This window comes from Schistocerca gregaria, chromosome 6 (assembly GCF_023897955.1).
Source record: "Schistocerca gregaria isolate iqSchGreg1 chromosome 6, iqSchGreg1.2, whole genome shotgun sequence".
Lineage (NCBI taxonomy): Eukaryota > Metazoa > Arthropoda > Insecta > Orthoptera > Acrididae > Schistocerca > Schistocerca gregaria.
In genome coordinates, this window is record NC_064925.1 from 358,609,008 (window position 1) to 358,625,022 (window position 16,015).

The following is a 16,015-nucleotide window of genomic DNA, read 5'->3' on the forward strand; positions in this document are numbered from 1 at the left end:
CACATCACCTTACCTCACAGGATTGAAATGGATTGTTTGGAGGAAGAGACCAAACAGCGAGGTCATCTGTCTCATCGGATTACAGAAGGACGGGGAAGGAAGTCGGCCGTGCCCTCTCAAAAGAACCATGCCGGCATTTACCTGGAGAGACTTAAGGAAATCACAGAAAACATAAATAAGGATGGCCGGACGTGGGACTGGACCGTCGTCCTCTCGAATGCGAGTCCAGTGTGCTAACCACTGCGCCACTGCGACGTTGCAATTGGTAGAGGGTGTTTCTACAAAATTAGAGGAAAGCTCCTATTTGTCGAGAAAAAGCCGTGGCATGAAAAAGGAACCCAAGTGGAAGGAGGCAGTTCTGGCATGAGTAGACCAAGAGAGAAATTTTCATCGGTTCTTCTCTGAACTGGCGTCAAGTGCGGAACGGAGCGCTTAACACTCCGTATGACGTAGAGAAGAAATTTGTGTAGACACTGCATTCACAGTAGCTGTAGCAACGGTTAGCTCCAACAGTGGAGAAGCGAACCAGCTTAATTAGTTAATTGTTCTTGCGAGACCTGAGGGGGCACTACAATATACACGCTGTTCTAACCATGTGAGTGTATATTGCCACATAATAAGACTAGAGGTGAGTACACGTTTTCTCGCATAACGAGAAACATAGGGAGAGTTTCTGTTGGAAAGTTCAGCAAAGGCCTGATTAGTTTTGCAGGAATTTCAGTAGGAGAGAGCGGCTTTGCAGACAGCAGCACGTCGCAGCTTAAGGTAAATACCGCGTGCAGAGGTGTAAACGTCGTTGGTTCACCAGCTTGCATCCACTATAACTCGAGAGGCCTTGGGTAATCTTGCGCTCAAATTTGTCACTTGACTAACAATCCACCGTCGACTTGATTGTTATTCTAAATAGTACCGAACTTTGAACCGAAAATCGGACGATTTTCGTAGTACTGACCAACATCATAACGTATGTGTAGGAGAAGTTTTCTAAAGAATCGTCCAATTAAAACTTTCATATTATTGGGCTTAGGCTTAATGTAAAGAAACTTCCAATTAAACTTTCATAATATTGTGTCTAGGATTAATCCGCTTTCAGAGAGTTAACAGTCAACATTGTCATGTATAAACTTATTTCACTTTTTGATGTTGGCAAGATGCGTTATCCATTGCGCTGTTTTCGTGTTGAGTTGAAAACTGTGTGAAAATCTGTCATATAGTGAGAAATATAAATGAACCATGGACCTTGCCGTTGTTGAGGAGGCTTGCCTGCCTCGACGATACAGATAGCCGTACCGTAGGTGCAACCACAACGGAGGGGTATCTGTTGAGAGGCCACACAAACGTGTAGTTCCTGAAGAGGGGCAGCAGCCTTTCCAGCAGTTGCAAGGGCAACAGTCTGGATGATTGACTGATCTGGCCTTGTAACAATAACCAAAACGGCCATGCTGTGCTGGTACTGCGAAAGGCTGAAAGCAAGGGAAAACTAAAGCCGTAATGTTTTCCGACGGCATGCAGCTTTACTGTGTGATTAAAAGATGATGGCGCCCTCTTGGGTGAAATATTCAGGAGGTAAAATAGTCCCCAATTCGCTTCTCCGGGCAGGGACTACTCAAGACGACGTCGTTATCAGGAGAAAGAAAACTGGCGTACTAGGGATCGGAGCGTGGAATGTCAGAACCCTTAATCGGGCAGGTAGGTTAGAAAATTTAAAAAGGGAAATGGGTAGGTTAAAGTAAGATATAGTGGGAATTAGTGAATTTCGGTGGCAGGAGGAACAAGACTTTTGGTCACGTGAATACAGGGTTATAAATACAAAATCAAATAGGGCTAATGCAGGAATAGGTTTAATAATGAATAAAAAATAGGAGTGCGGGTAAGTTACTACAAACAGCATAGTGAACACAATATTTTGGCCAAGACAGACACTAAGCCCACGGCTACTACAGTAGTACAAGTTTATATGCCAACTAGAAAGCAAGAGGAAGTCGCCCGGTAGAATTTTGCACAGAGCATACCTTAATCATAGCTAACACTTGGTTCAAGAATCATGAAAGAAGGCTGTATACATGGAAGAACCCTGGAGATACTAGAAGATTCAGGAACCAGATTTTAAATTGTAGGAATTTCCAGGGGCTGATGTGGACTGTGACAACAATCTATTTGTTATGAACTTTAGATTAAAACTAAAGAAACTGCAAAAAGGTGGGAATTTAAGATGGGACCTGGATAAACTGAAAGAACCAGAGGTTGTACAGAGTTTCAGGGAGAGCATAAGGGAGCAATTGACAGGAATGGGGGAAAGAAATACAGTAGAAGAAGAATGGGTAGCTTTGAGGAATGAAATAGTGAAGGCAGCAGAGGATCAAGTAGGTAAAAAGACGAGGGCTAGTAGAAATCCATAGGTAACAGAAGAGACACTGAATTTAATTGATGAAAGGAGAAAATACAAAAATGCAGAAAGTGAAACAGGCAAAAAGGAATACAAACGTCTCAAAAATGAGATTGACAGGAATTGCAAAATGGCTAAGCAGTGATGGCTCGAGGACAAATTTAAGATGTAGAGGCTTATCTCACTAGGGGTAAGATAGACACTGCGTACAGGAACATTAAAGAGCCCTTTGGAGAAAAGAGAACCACTTGCATGAATATCAGGAGCTCAGATGGAAACCCAGGTCTAAGCAAAGAAGGGAAAGCAGAAAGGTGGAAGGAGGGTGTATACAGGGACGATGTTCTTGAGGACAATATTATGGAAGTGGAAGTGGAAGAGGACGTAGATGAAGATGAAATGGGAGATACGATACTGCGTGAAGAGTTTGACAGAGCACTGAAAGACCTAAGTTGAAACAAGGACCCGGAAGTAGATAACATTCCATTAGAAGTACTGATAGCCTTGGGAGAGCTAGTCCTGAAAAAACTCTACCATCTGGTGAGAAAGATGTATGAGACAGGCGAAATACACTCAGAGTTCAAGAAGAATATAATAATTCCAATCCCAAAGAATACAGGTGTTGACAGATGTGAAAATTACCGAACTGTCAATTTAATAAGTCATAGCTGCAAAATAATAACGCGAATTCTTTACAGAGGAATGGGGAAACTGGTAGAAGCCGACCTCGGAAAGGATCAGTTTCGATTCCGTAGAATTGTTGGAACTCGTGAGGCAATACTGACCCTACGATTTATCTTAGAAGAAAGATTAAAGAAAGGCAAACCTACATTTCAAGCATTTTTAGACCTCGAGAAAGCTTTTGACAATGTTGACTGGAATACTCTTTGAAATTCTGAAAATGGCAGGAGTAAACTACAGGGAGCAACAGGCTATTTACAATTTGTACAGATACCATATGGCAGTTATAAGAGTCTAGGGACATGAAATGAAGCAGTGGTTGGGAAGGGATTGAGACAGGGTTGTAGCCTGTCCCCGATGCTATTCAATCTTTATATTGAGCAAGCAGTAAAGGAAACAAAAGAAAACTTCTGAGTAGGTATTAAAATCCATGGAGAACACATAAAAACTTTGAGGTTTGCCAATGACATTGTAATTCTGTCAGAGACAGCAAAGGACTTGGAAGAGCAGTTGAACGGAATGGACAGTGTCTTGAAAGGAGGGTATAAGGTGAACATCAACAAAAGCAAAACGAGGATAATGGGATGTAGTCGAATTAAATCGGGTGATGCTGAGGGTATTAGATTAGGAAATGAGACACTTAAAGTAGTAAAGGAGTTTTGCTATTTAGGGAGCAAAATAACTGATGATGGTTGAAGTAGAGAGGATATAAAATGTAGACTGGCAATGGCAAGGAAAGTCTTCTGAAGAAGAGAAATTTGTTAACATAGAGTATAGATTTAAGTGTCAGAAAGTCGTTTCTGAAAGTATTTGTATGGAGTGTAGCCATGTATGGAAGTGAAACATGGGCGATAAATAGTTTAGACAAGAAGAGAATGGAAGCTTTCGAAGTGTGGTGCTACTGAAGAATGCTGAAGATTGTATGGGTAGATCACATAGCTAATGAGGAGGTATTGAAGAGAACTGGGGAGAAGAGGAGTTTGTGGCACAACTTGACTAGAAGAAGGGATCGGTTGGTAGGACATGTTTTGAGGCATCAAGGAATCACCAATTTAGTACTGGAGGGCAGCGTGGAGGGTAAAAATCGTAGAGGGAGACCAAGAGATGAATACACGAAGCAGATTCAGAAGGATGTAGGCTGCAGTAGGTACTGGGAGATGAGAAAGCTTGCAGAGGATAGAATAGCATGGAGAGCTGCAACAAACTAGTCTCGGGACTGAAGACCACAACAACACAACAGTGCAACATTAAATTTGTCATTTCATCTCACACAGTTGTTCTACATGCTAGAATAAAAAGAAAATAAACCTCACCCTTACGCAGTGATTCATCCACTGTGCCATTTGCTGACTGAACAATTATGGGTCGAAAAGATTGTGTTACCACCTCTGGCATACACCATAAAACCGGTTGCACAGCTCAGTTGTTGATTTCGTTATCTACCAGTACTATTTGTGAAGTTTCCTTAACCGTTACACCAGCAAAGAGATGAGCTTGGTAATTGAGAAGTGGCCGCATACCGAAAGTGGCGTGGTGCCCCGCCTCCTTGGAGCTGATGACGTCGCCGTTGTGGTCGTCGTGGCCCGGGATGTTGTCAGAGCGCCAGAGCACGCGCACGATCTGGAAGTAGGCGACCGACATGAAGAGCAGCGGCAGCGTGTACAGCAGCAGGCTCTTGGCGCCGTGGAACACCATCTCCGAGTCGTAGCTCCAGCTGCCCTCGCACTGCGTCAGCAGCACCGAGTCCCAGTCGCGGCCCCGGGCGCGCAGCACCACCAGCTCGGGGATGTCTGCAACAGGGACACTCCAACCAGCACTCTCAAGGCACTCGAGCCACCATCCCGAGGTTTCACACCACCCAAGGAAGTGGAGGGCAACGGGCCAAGTTACCAGACTGGACAAAACTCATTAGAAGGCAATGGATAAAGCAACAATCAGCTTCTGAAGAAGCATATGTGGTACACTAGAATCAGAACGTCTATATCCAAACTATGGTATATCTTAATTTTATTTCGTGGCTGACGTTTATACATCACACGCTACCAGGAATTCTGTCATCCGCCACATCCACGACTGCGATCAAGATCAGCAAATGTTACTGCAGGACAACTCATCACGGATGTTTTTCATCTAAGTGAAAGCTGGGAGCATGAGTGGTCAACAAAATCATTGGGAACAAGAGCCCATCACCTTGATCCCACAAAGAAGCCAAAAGGTTTTGATCTACAGAGGAAGCTTTGGTACCGCCTCAGCAGGTTAAGGGCTAGACATGGTTGTTGTAGCTACGTCAGGTACAAATGGGGCTGGATCAGTTCATCAATGTGTGAATGTAATAGAGAAGAGGAGACGGTTGAACATTTAGTCCAACGCTGTACACATCATTCATACCCTGGAGTTCCCGATGACTTGTTCACTCTCACACCCAGATTAATTGACTGGTTGAAAAACACGGACTTCAACGTTTAATCTTGTCTTATATCATATGTGTATTGTATAAAATCACTTGTCTTATATCAACTGTATATTGTATAAAATCACCATAAGATTAAATAAACCAAGTTAAGTGTGTAATGGGGCACGAGGTGTTACCGTAGCTATGCTAACATATGAGTACTTTTGTTCAAAAATGTTCAAATATGTGTGAAATTTTATGCGACTTAACTGCTATGATCATCAGTCCCTAGGCTTACACACAAATTAAACTGAATTATCCGAAGGACAAACACACACACACACACGACTAAACCCCTGAACCTGTTTCGATGAAATTTAGTATGGAGATAGCATGGACACTGCAGAAGATGGTAGGCTATTCTAGAACGTAAAAAATGAATCAAATCGCCCCCTAAGATGTTGAAGTAAAGACTAGAACATACTTTTTTAACATCGATGAACGTAAACTATGTTGAAAATTGTATAATGTTACGTAAGGTAAGTGTTTTACAGTGTACAGCTACTCCGACAGCAAAATGCAAAGACACGTGCTTCTGCCCATGTTTTGCACGCACCGCTCGCCAGCGACATTGTGCATGCCACCAAGTCGTGATGTGGGTGGTTTGGGGGGAGTCACACGTACTTCACGAGCTATGCTTACCTAAAGAGGCAGAAACAAGGGGGCAGCTGATATTATTACATGTAGAATAGATTATTTACTCATCATAACTCCTCATGACAAAAATATCCGCGCGGGATTAGCCGAGCGGTCAGGGGCGCTGCAATCATGGACTGCGCAGCTGGTCCTGGCGGAGGTTCGAGTCCTCCCTCGGGCATGGATGTGTGTGTGTTTGTCTTTAGGATAATTTCGGTTAAGTAGTGGGTAAGCTTAGGGACTGATGACCTTAACAGTTCTATTCCCATATGATTTCACACACATTTGAACATTTTGACATTTCATAGGGAAGACCTGCGAGAATTTGTTGTTGTTGTCGTACCCACGTATCAAACTCTTTGGACTCTGGATCATTCGTGTTCGAATATCCGTTACCACAGCAGATGTACGAATGGATGGGGCTCCATTCCTTTTTTCGATTGCAGCTGACACTGCAGTACGTCACTTTGTTACCAAATCCTGTGTACTGGTCTTTGCAAACAGGCAAACGCCTTGAAACCTCTTTGCAAAAATGTCCACGTTTCCTTAAATGAAGCAGTAGACACGAACGCCTGCACTGTTGAGTTTCTTTCCTCAAGGGGTTACATCTCTATGAGATATTTAATTCACACGTTTTTCGCACTAACAATCCATAATGTAGTCTTAACAACTTCGAAACAATAGATGACAAGATGAAAACAGGTGGACAACAATGAGTAATCACGTATAAGGGGCTGATGTTTCGTGAGCCACCCTGGATAATGAATTTTCTATAAATGATGCTTACTGCCTAATTCTCCACGTAATTTCACTTTAATTTATTACGAGATTTCTATTAACTGGTTGAGTGTTATGACGAAGTTATGTAATTTTCAGAAAGTTTAAAAGTCGGAAATGTACCTCTGTCTTGTAACACATTGATGAGATGAATTGACGAAAGCATTTATTGGTGCTTCAAGATAGGAAAGGGGTATAAATTATATGTTAATTAAAAGACACATTCAAATTAACCAGGAATTAATCCTGTGGAGTAGTAAAATGAAAAATATTATTTATTGGAGCAGAAGGCAACAACTCACTCATTTTATTCAATGTAAATGAATTTTACTACTTTATTCCTTAGCAATTGCACATATACAAGGAATTAATGAGATGCAGGGAAAGAAATTACTTACTGAAAATAGAAGTATGGTGCATTTATCATTACGACGAAGGCTTCAACCCATATTAGTCATGTCATAAATTTATTAATGTGAAATCGAAAGTTAATCATCCATACATTTATACTAGCCCTTCGAGGTACAGTTTCAATAATGAAAATAAAAAAAAGGAACAACAGACAAAAGAGTTTAAAGAAGCGTGAATGCATAGTCAAATCATTTATACTAAGAGATGATATAACATTTTTGAAAAGGTGGAAGAAACTACACATAAGATACCAGTCAGATATAAGTACTTAGAAGGTGCAATTACTCCAAGACTATAGTATCAAACTATTACATCAAAAGAGATTAAATGAGAAGTGTTAAATGAAACCAGTTAGTAATAATATAAATTAAGAATGGAATACTGGTTAAAAAATTATAACGCAAGGAGCGGCTGAAGCGTTAGGTACGATGTATAACAAATATTCTGAATGATGATAATGATCTGGGACGGGCATTTTAGCAAATTAACAAAAGAAAAAGGAGGGGTATTTAAAAACGTTATGAACACCTAATAACATGAGTTACAGAGAGGCTTGTAAAGGCAAATCTGCTTTAGTAAAGGCCGGCCGGATTGGCCGTGCGGTTCTAGGCTCTACAGTCCGGAACCGGGCGACCGCTATGGTCGCAGGTTCGAATCCTGACTCGGGCATGGATGTGTGTGATGTCCTTAGGTTAGTTAGGTTTAAGTAGTTCTAAGTTCTAGGCGACTGATAACCTCAGACGTTAAGACGCATAGTACTCAGAGCCATTTTGCTTTAGTAAAGAAAGAATTCCAAAAATAAAATGAGCAAGCTGGGACCGATATGTTAGTTAATTGGAACACGATATTCATGGAAGAAAAACACAGCATACAAAATTGTGAAGCACTTGAATAAACAAGAAAGAGACAATTCAAATCTAAATATGATATTCGGAGAGCTATACTTGAAGTACTTGAAACTTTTATGGACTAGCTAATAAAACAGAAGCAGAATAAACACCAGAAGCAATGATTATTTAGATTTAATGAAAATGAAAGAACTGCAAAAGTGACCCATGGAACAAAAAACTAAAAGTCACAGGGCGCTGCTAATGTAAAGATGGGATTGATCAAATATGCCAGACGAATGAAATGAAGCTTTGTTATGCGGTACGTACAAGAAAAGGGATAAAACACAATACGCAATTTACCGAGTAATACGTCTCCTATATTCCTGTTACAGAATGTATACTGAAATTACAAACGAGTTATTAGCACAAATAGTGGAAGGACGTATGTTAAAGGTCCATCATGTTCCGACTGTCTTTTCATTTTCGCAAAAGTAACTCAGAAAAGAGAATTTCGAATACCAAGTTCGAATATTTTTATGGACATAAAAAGGCGTTTGTCAAGGCAAGCCAACAATTGATGTTGGAATTAGTACGGGAATTTCTTATTACTGTAATTCGTTCGTTACAAAAAATAATAAAATAATAAATAAGCATTAGTGTAAGGTGGCCGATTTTAGTACCTTACATGATATTTATTCAGAAAATAATAAATAACAAATACCACGCGGTTAGAGATAGCCATTTGACAGAACGATACTAATATCAACATAACAAGGTTAATACTTGTACGTAAGATTTTAGAATCATGCGTATTATCAGTGGGAAAGTGGTTTGGACGGACACAGGAAAGAGTTGTTTTTTATGGCGAGCAAGCGAGGTGGCCAGCAGCTGGCCGGTGCTTCAAATGGCTCTGAGCACTATGGCACTTAACATCTGAGGTCATGACTCCCCTAGAACTTAGAACTACTTGAACCTAACTAACCTAAGGAAATCACACACATACTGTTTCCCGCCGTTGCGACTAACTGGACGCAAATACGGCGCGCCCATGGAAGGTGGGAGACCTGCGCGAAATTTTTAGAGTCCTGATTGTCCGAAAAGCTTAGGAACGCATGTGAGAAGAACGGCAAACCTTGGCGGCAACAAGAACCTCGAGAAAATTCAGAGTCCTGAGTGGCCATAAAACGTGTCTGGATACACGTGCGCGGAACGGCACAGTTTGGCGGCAACCAGATTCGGACTCTGGTGGCGGCGGTGGTGGTGTTAGGTGGACGCTGAGGGTCTGCTCTGCAAGAGCTCTCACAGGGGAAAGGTAACATCACGCTGGTGCCTGGGACGACTGACGTCATCAAAGTACTGAATTATGGTGATATTAGAGCGAACAGCTAGCAAAGCAGGGCCCTATAACTGAAATTGCGTAAGCGTTCCACTAACTCTTTGCCTGAGCTCTGTGATTCTATGTCCGTCTAGGTGGAACTTCATTAAAACCACTTACGTGGCCAGTATTAACCTACGTAAGTTAGGGAATTGGACGATTAGATATAGTGTCTCTATTGTGCCAATGGTAGGATAGTTAGTTTAGGGAATTAAGATGATTGTAATCTTTTATTTTAGGAATATTGCTCCTACTATTTTAATGAACAAATGTATAATTTAATAAAACACCATAATCAAGGCATTATTATTTCTGTGGGTAGAAAACTGCAGATAGAATAAGAGTTTTATTAATAAAATATATTATCATATTAATTCGTTGCGAACGATACTCGGGGTATATTCGCGCATTGTAACACAGCCGTAGCAGTAATGAAACTAGAAGTTTCATAGTCATTATATCCCCTACGTTGCATTAATCAAGGAGTTAGACAAGGCTGCCCAGTGTCTCCCATTATTTTCAATGTTTACACTGACGATATCATTCATAAATGGTTGATTGTATTCAATGACACATGAAGAAATGGTGGTCATGCGGTGACTATATATTAATGAGTAATTTACTATAGGAGATCTGAAGAAAAGTTTCAAATTGCAGTACATAAGCGGAGTCAGATTACCACTAGAACGGAATGTGGATATCGACAGATGAAACTAAAGCGATTGCATTTCAAGAACTGGAAACCATAACAGGCAAAATTCTTATAAAATAATCGGACAAGTAGGAGAGTTGGTATGCCTTGGGTGTAATTTTAAATTTTTGAAGTCAGATGATGCAGAGCTAAAATTGGTCAGAGTCAGACACTTCTGTGAAATCGCACAACCTGCATTAAATGTAACATATAGAAACTACTATCAACGAAACTTTACAAAGTAATAGCTTGCCTTTGCTGCTGTATGGTAGCAAAGGCTGGAAGCTAACACCTGACAAATTGCGAATAATGAAATCATTAGAAGGAAGTTCCCCACCTTCGTTGCAGGATATTTATTATTGGACCATAATATAAAACACCGATGTTAGAAATGAACTAGACGTTCAACCCATTACATCTATAACTGAAAAATAAAGAATGAGCTGGAGAGACCTTGTCCAGCATATGACTGATCAGACAATGCTGCAATACTATGTAAATCAGTGGGTAAGAGAAAAGTTGAACATCCCATAAACCGATTATGTGAACAATTCTGAGTTTGGAACAGGTCGAAAGGCCTAATATTTGAATACAATGCTGATGATGGTGGTGGTGATGATGATGATTCTTGTCTGGCCAATGAAATATGAGAACACGCTCAAGACGGATTTAGGAGAACACCTAGGTAGAGAAAAGACTGCGCTGCTAATTGCAGTAGCTACTCAAAGGTTGTTCAAGGCTCCGGCCGTTGTTAAGCGGTGAGAAATATAGAGATTCATTAATGATATCGGCTGAAACAAACACGTCACTGCCTGCTGTCTCACGTGTTATGGAGTCTCAACACCAGCATGCTTTGTATTCATTACTTGGTAAAGTTGTTCAGCCGTAATGTCAAGTACCGGCACGACGGCCAAGAACACAAGGCTGTGAGACGAATGTTTGGCTTTCGAATTCAGTACAATGTGTTGTCAGTGTCTGCATTCAATACAAAAGACAGTGTGGCGAGCTTTCTGGAAGAACTCCCTGAGCTTTTTTCTGAAGGTTTACGCAAGACTAGTAATTTTATTGCACTTATTACTCTGAAAGACAAGGCTCAGCCGAAATTGTGCTGGACCAGAACTTTTCCCATTACCTTACGGGAACGTAGCTCCTAAATTTAAAGAATTGCAAGATAGCGGAGCTATTGTGCCCATAGAAGCTAGTCAAAGGGCAAGTCCACTCGTTTTGCTCCCCAAACCTTCAGGTCGCATTCGCCCCTAATTGACCTTAAGTCTACGGACAACCCACGCTATTATTGATACTTAGCCACTGTCATGCCCAGAGTACCTCTTGAACAGATTAGGCGCTGGTCGCTACTTTTCAAAAATTGATTTGCGCTATGCATATCTTCAAGTACCACTCGATGACGAATCTCAAAAAGTGTGTGTAGTGAATACACATTTGGCCTTATTTAAATATTTGCGTTTGCCTTTTGGCAGTGATTCTGCACAACATCTACATCTACATCTACATCCATACTCCGCAAACCACCTGACGGTGTGTGGCGGAGGGTACCCTGAGTACCTCTATCGGTTCTCCCTTCTATTCCAGTCTCGTATTGTACGTGGAAAGAAGGATTGTCGGTATGCTTCTGTGTGGGCTCTAATCTCTCTGATTTTATCCTCATTGTCTCTTCGCGACATATACGTAGGAGGGAGCAATATACTGCTTGACTCTTCGGTGAAGGTATCTTCTCGAAACTTTAACAAAAGCCCGTACCGAGCTACTGAGCGTCTCTCCTGCAGAGTCTTCCACTGGAGTTTATCTATCATCTCCGTAACGCTTTCGCAATTACTAAATGATCCTGTAACGAAGCGCGCTGCTCTCCGTTGGATCTTCTCTATCTCTTCTATCAACCCTACCTGGTGCGGATCCCACACTGCTGAGCAGTATTCAAGCATTGGGCGAACAAGCGTACTGTAACCTACTTCCTTTGTTGTCGGATTGCATTTCCTTAGGATTCTTCCAATGAATCTCAGTCTGGCATCTGCTTTACCGACGATCAACTTTATATGATCATTCCATTTTAAATCACTCCTAATGAGTACTCCCAGATAATTTATGGAATTAACTGCTTCCAGATGCTGACCTGCTATTTTGTAGCTAAATGATAAGGGACCTATCTTTCTATGTATTCGCATCATATTACACTTGTCTACATTGAGATTCAATTGCCATTCCGTGCACCATGCATCAATTCGCTGCAGATCCTCCTGCATTTCAGTACAATTTTCCATTGTTGCAACCTCTCGATACACCACAGCATCATCTGCAAAAAGCCTCAGTGAACTTCCGATGTCATCCACCAGGTCATTTATGTATATTGTGAATAGCAATTTACCATCGGTATTTGGAACAGCTGAACACTCAAGTGCGAAACTGTTCAAACTCTTTGGATGATACTGCCACTGTCATAGCAGGTCGTAGACCTGAAGATCATATTGCAAATTTGTGTGCTTTGTTTCGTGTGTTATCTGCTGTAGCACTGAAGTGTAGACTGGACAAGTATGATGTTTTTAAACCTAAGTTGCAGTATCTCGGCCATGTCCTAAACAGTCAAGGTATACATCCTCTTCAGTCACATTTGTTGGCCATACGAATTTGCCAGTTCCTCGCAATTTCCCAGAATTGCAGTCAGTTTTATGTAAAATGAACTATTTTATTCGGTTCATACCGAATGCTCCACAAATAGCAGCTCAATTGCATCGCTTACGTCACAAGCATGTTCCCTTTGTTTGGATAGATCAGTTCAAAGCAGCTTTTCAAAATCTTAAAGATTCACTGCTCAGTGATCGCTGCTTAGTTAACTTTGATCCTGACAAACCGGTTGCAACGATGGGTTTCGTTGTTGTGGCAACACCTGTACGAGATTGTGTATCGTCCGACAGCTCAAAATGGTAATGAGGACGCGCTTTCACGTCTTCCAATTGAGCCTGACACAGACTTTGACGCTTCTGCAGCATCTTGTTGTCACATCGAAGCTCAGCATTCAGAACTGCTTCAGTTCTTTCCGGTAATCTGTAGGAAAATAGCACAGGCCACGGAAGCTGATACAGATCTGAACATTTTGCTAAAATACATTCGGACGTCTTGGCCTCGTTCACTGAATGGCACAAAGAACTCTGTAGTGCACCGATACTTTGCACGTCGGCATTACCTCGCTATACTGCAAGGTTTGATTGTTGTTAAAAATGACAGTGGACAGAACGTGTGTTGATCCCTACTGCTTTGCAAAACGAAGTGTTGCAGTTACATCACCAAGGACATTGGGGGACTGTTCATACGAAGCAGCTAGCGCGTCGCCAGTGTACTTGGCAGGGTATGGACGCCCAAATAAAACATTTGGTGTCACAGTGTCACGCATGTGTATAAATCAGTTCGCTCCGCCACAAAAAATACTCTGCTTGTCCTAAGTCACTACGGCAACGTGGACGTTACGGGACGTTTTTGAAACACTCGTTGGTTGATTGTGGTTAACTCGTATAGCAGGTTTCCTTTTGCTGTGACAATGAACTCGACAGCATTACTAAACACAATTCTGGTGTTGCCCTCTATTTTTTGCCTCGGAGGTTTACCTGAAGTTCCGTCGTCGCTGGCGGCGCAGTGTACCTGTGTATCGCAGTTTGAAGGCTATTGATATTGACCTTGCTGGTCAATTTAACAAACAGCAGTTGATTGGAGGTCTGGATGTATTTCGTGGACTCCATCTTAATTTTACCTTTGATGTACAAGCAGTGTTTGGAGGTAGTACTTGGCTCACACTCGCTGTTGTGTTGGGCAATCAAGCAGATTATGGTGGCCTTGAAGCTTTTCCAGATGCTAACATTCTGACTTGGAAGACTCTGGAGTATTTCTGAGACTACAGGACTCTTGGCTAAACAGCCTTATGGTACTCTAGTTCCAAGCATGCCATTTGTTTTGAGTACTAGAAAGAAGAAGAAATTAAATGCTGATGAATACCTCTTTATATGGGCCAAAGTTGGTAATGGCAATTGTAAAATAAAGATCAACGGCGATTGTATGATTTATTATAGACAATAAAGATCCTTATCTCCTTTCCTCCCCCTCAACTTCCTCTCGTCCTACCGACGGAGCTGGACCTGCCCACGCCGCATTAACCTACGCCTTCGACATCTTGCTATGGGCCTCAGGAGTTGGACGCATACTCTGCTTTCTGCTCATTTTCCGAAGGACGTTTCTGCCAGTCCGAAAGCCGAAATACGGAGTACGACCGGAAGTCTGACATCCCTTGCAGCCAAAGCTTCTGGTCCAGCGTAGCATCCACAGTCCTGCGTCCCCCGCCGATGTCGCGGTCTCTACACAACGACGGTCCCTCGCTTTATGGCGGAGAATGAGGGGGGGGGGGGGGGGGGGGCGTAGCGAGGAACGTTTCGGCGAACGTGAAGCGCCTGCACGACGGTCAAGACCGGAAGAGCAGAGATGGCTGTGAGACGAAGTCATCCAATGGTACGCTGACCGACCCCTCTCTCAGACGACACAAAGAGAGAAGCGGCCCCTATACGAAGAAAACATAAGCGCCGCGCCGCCTTACCGCGGCCCAGTTTAAGTCAAGTCAGTCAGCAATGACTTAGGAAATGTATTCCTTCTCTTGCGTTACGAATTGTATTTACTGAAGAGATTGCTTGTGTTACATGTTGCCCTTTGCTTGCGACATCCCACTGTATATTCCCATAGTTATTGTCAATTATCTTACTGTAATAAAAATCTGTTAATACTATTTGCTTGAATTGTTGTCAACCGGTCCGAGAAAGCAGGCTCCCTCGGCACCCTAAGTTACAAGAGTGGGCAGAACAAAACAAAAGTAATGCAAAACTCTGCCTGGCATTGCTCCCTTCGTCTCATTACTAACTTACAGTAAAATAATGCTCAGATAATTTCTAGTACATTAGATATGTTACAGTTACGTTTCAGCCTTAATGGGTGATGAAAAGTTGTGATTCGTAATACGTACCATGAACGGTAGCTACAAATAATTGAGCCATAATCAAAATATCGTGCAAATTATGGCAGTTATGGTACACATCAATTCCTCTCCTCCAGCTAACGTACTTAAATGCATTGTTCATAATTAAACTTCGCTTATCTTATGAAGATGGATAACATAACAGATCCAACAGCACAGAAATTTGCTTCTGAAGATACTATACTCATCGCTCACAACAGCTCAAGATAGTAACAAAATAAATACAATTCTCATAGGTCACTTTTCCCAGCAAAGATTTTTTTAATAGCTGCGTTTTTTACGTTTCCCTTAAATGAGTAAGGAGGTATACATTGCAATGATAAAAAGGTTTCACGTATTATATCCCAAGGAAACTCGTGAATACCTGATGATAGTTTACAAGGCGTTAATATAATCGTTATTAACAAATAAAGCATTGGTAGTCGATTCCAAACACCGAAGCTGAGCAAGAATATCTCAAAATTGCAACCGCAGGGATTGCATCAAGAGAGTGAGCAATATCACATTGGACGATCGAAAGTTAAAAGATCGTATGTAACTACAGTAGCCTGGAAATTTCATCTTCCCTAAAGATAACTAACGTCACGTGAAAGATCCTCAATTTTCTATTCCATTCATCTGTAATTCAGTCTTTCTTTCACAGAGGACAGCAATGTCAAGAAAAAATCTCATAAACGATATCAATTAATTCCGAAATTGAAACGAACTTCTGATACTTTCATTTATGTCCATTACTGCTTCGATAAAGAATAGTAA

At 41.6% G+C, this 16,015-nt stretch overlaps 1 protein-coding gene across 1 annotated transcript in view; it reads right to left on the reverse strand.

Annotated features, from left to right (window-relative positions):
• Positions 1–16,015, reverse strand: part of LOC126278519 (orexin/Hypocretin receptor type 1-like) — a 1,135,944-nt gene that overhangs the window by 52,946 nt on the left and 1,066,983 nt on the right. The window contains exon 4 of the mRNA XM_049978684.1: positions 4,585–4,854. Within this exon, the coding sequence (XP_049834641.1) occupies positions 4,585–4,854 (270 nt within the window). The remainder of the gene's footprint in view (positions 1–4,584; positions 4,855–16,015) is intronic.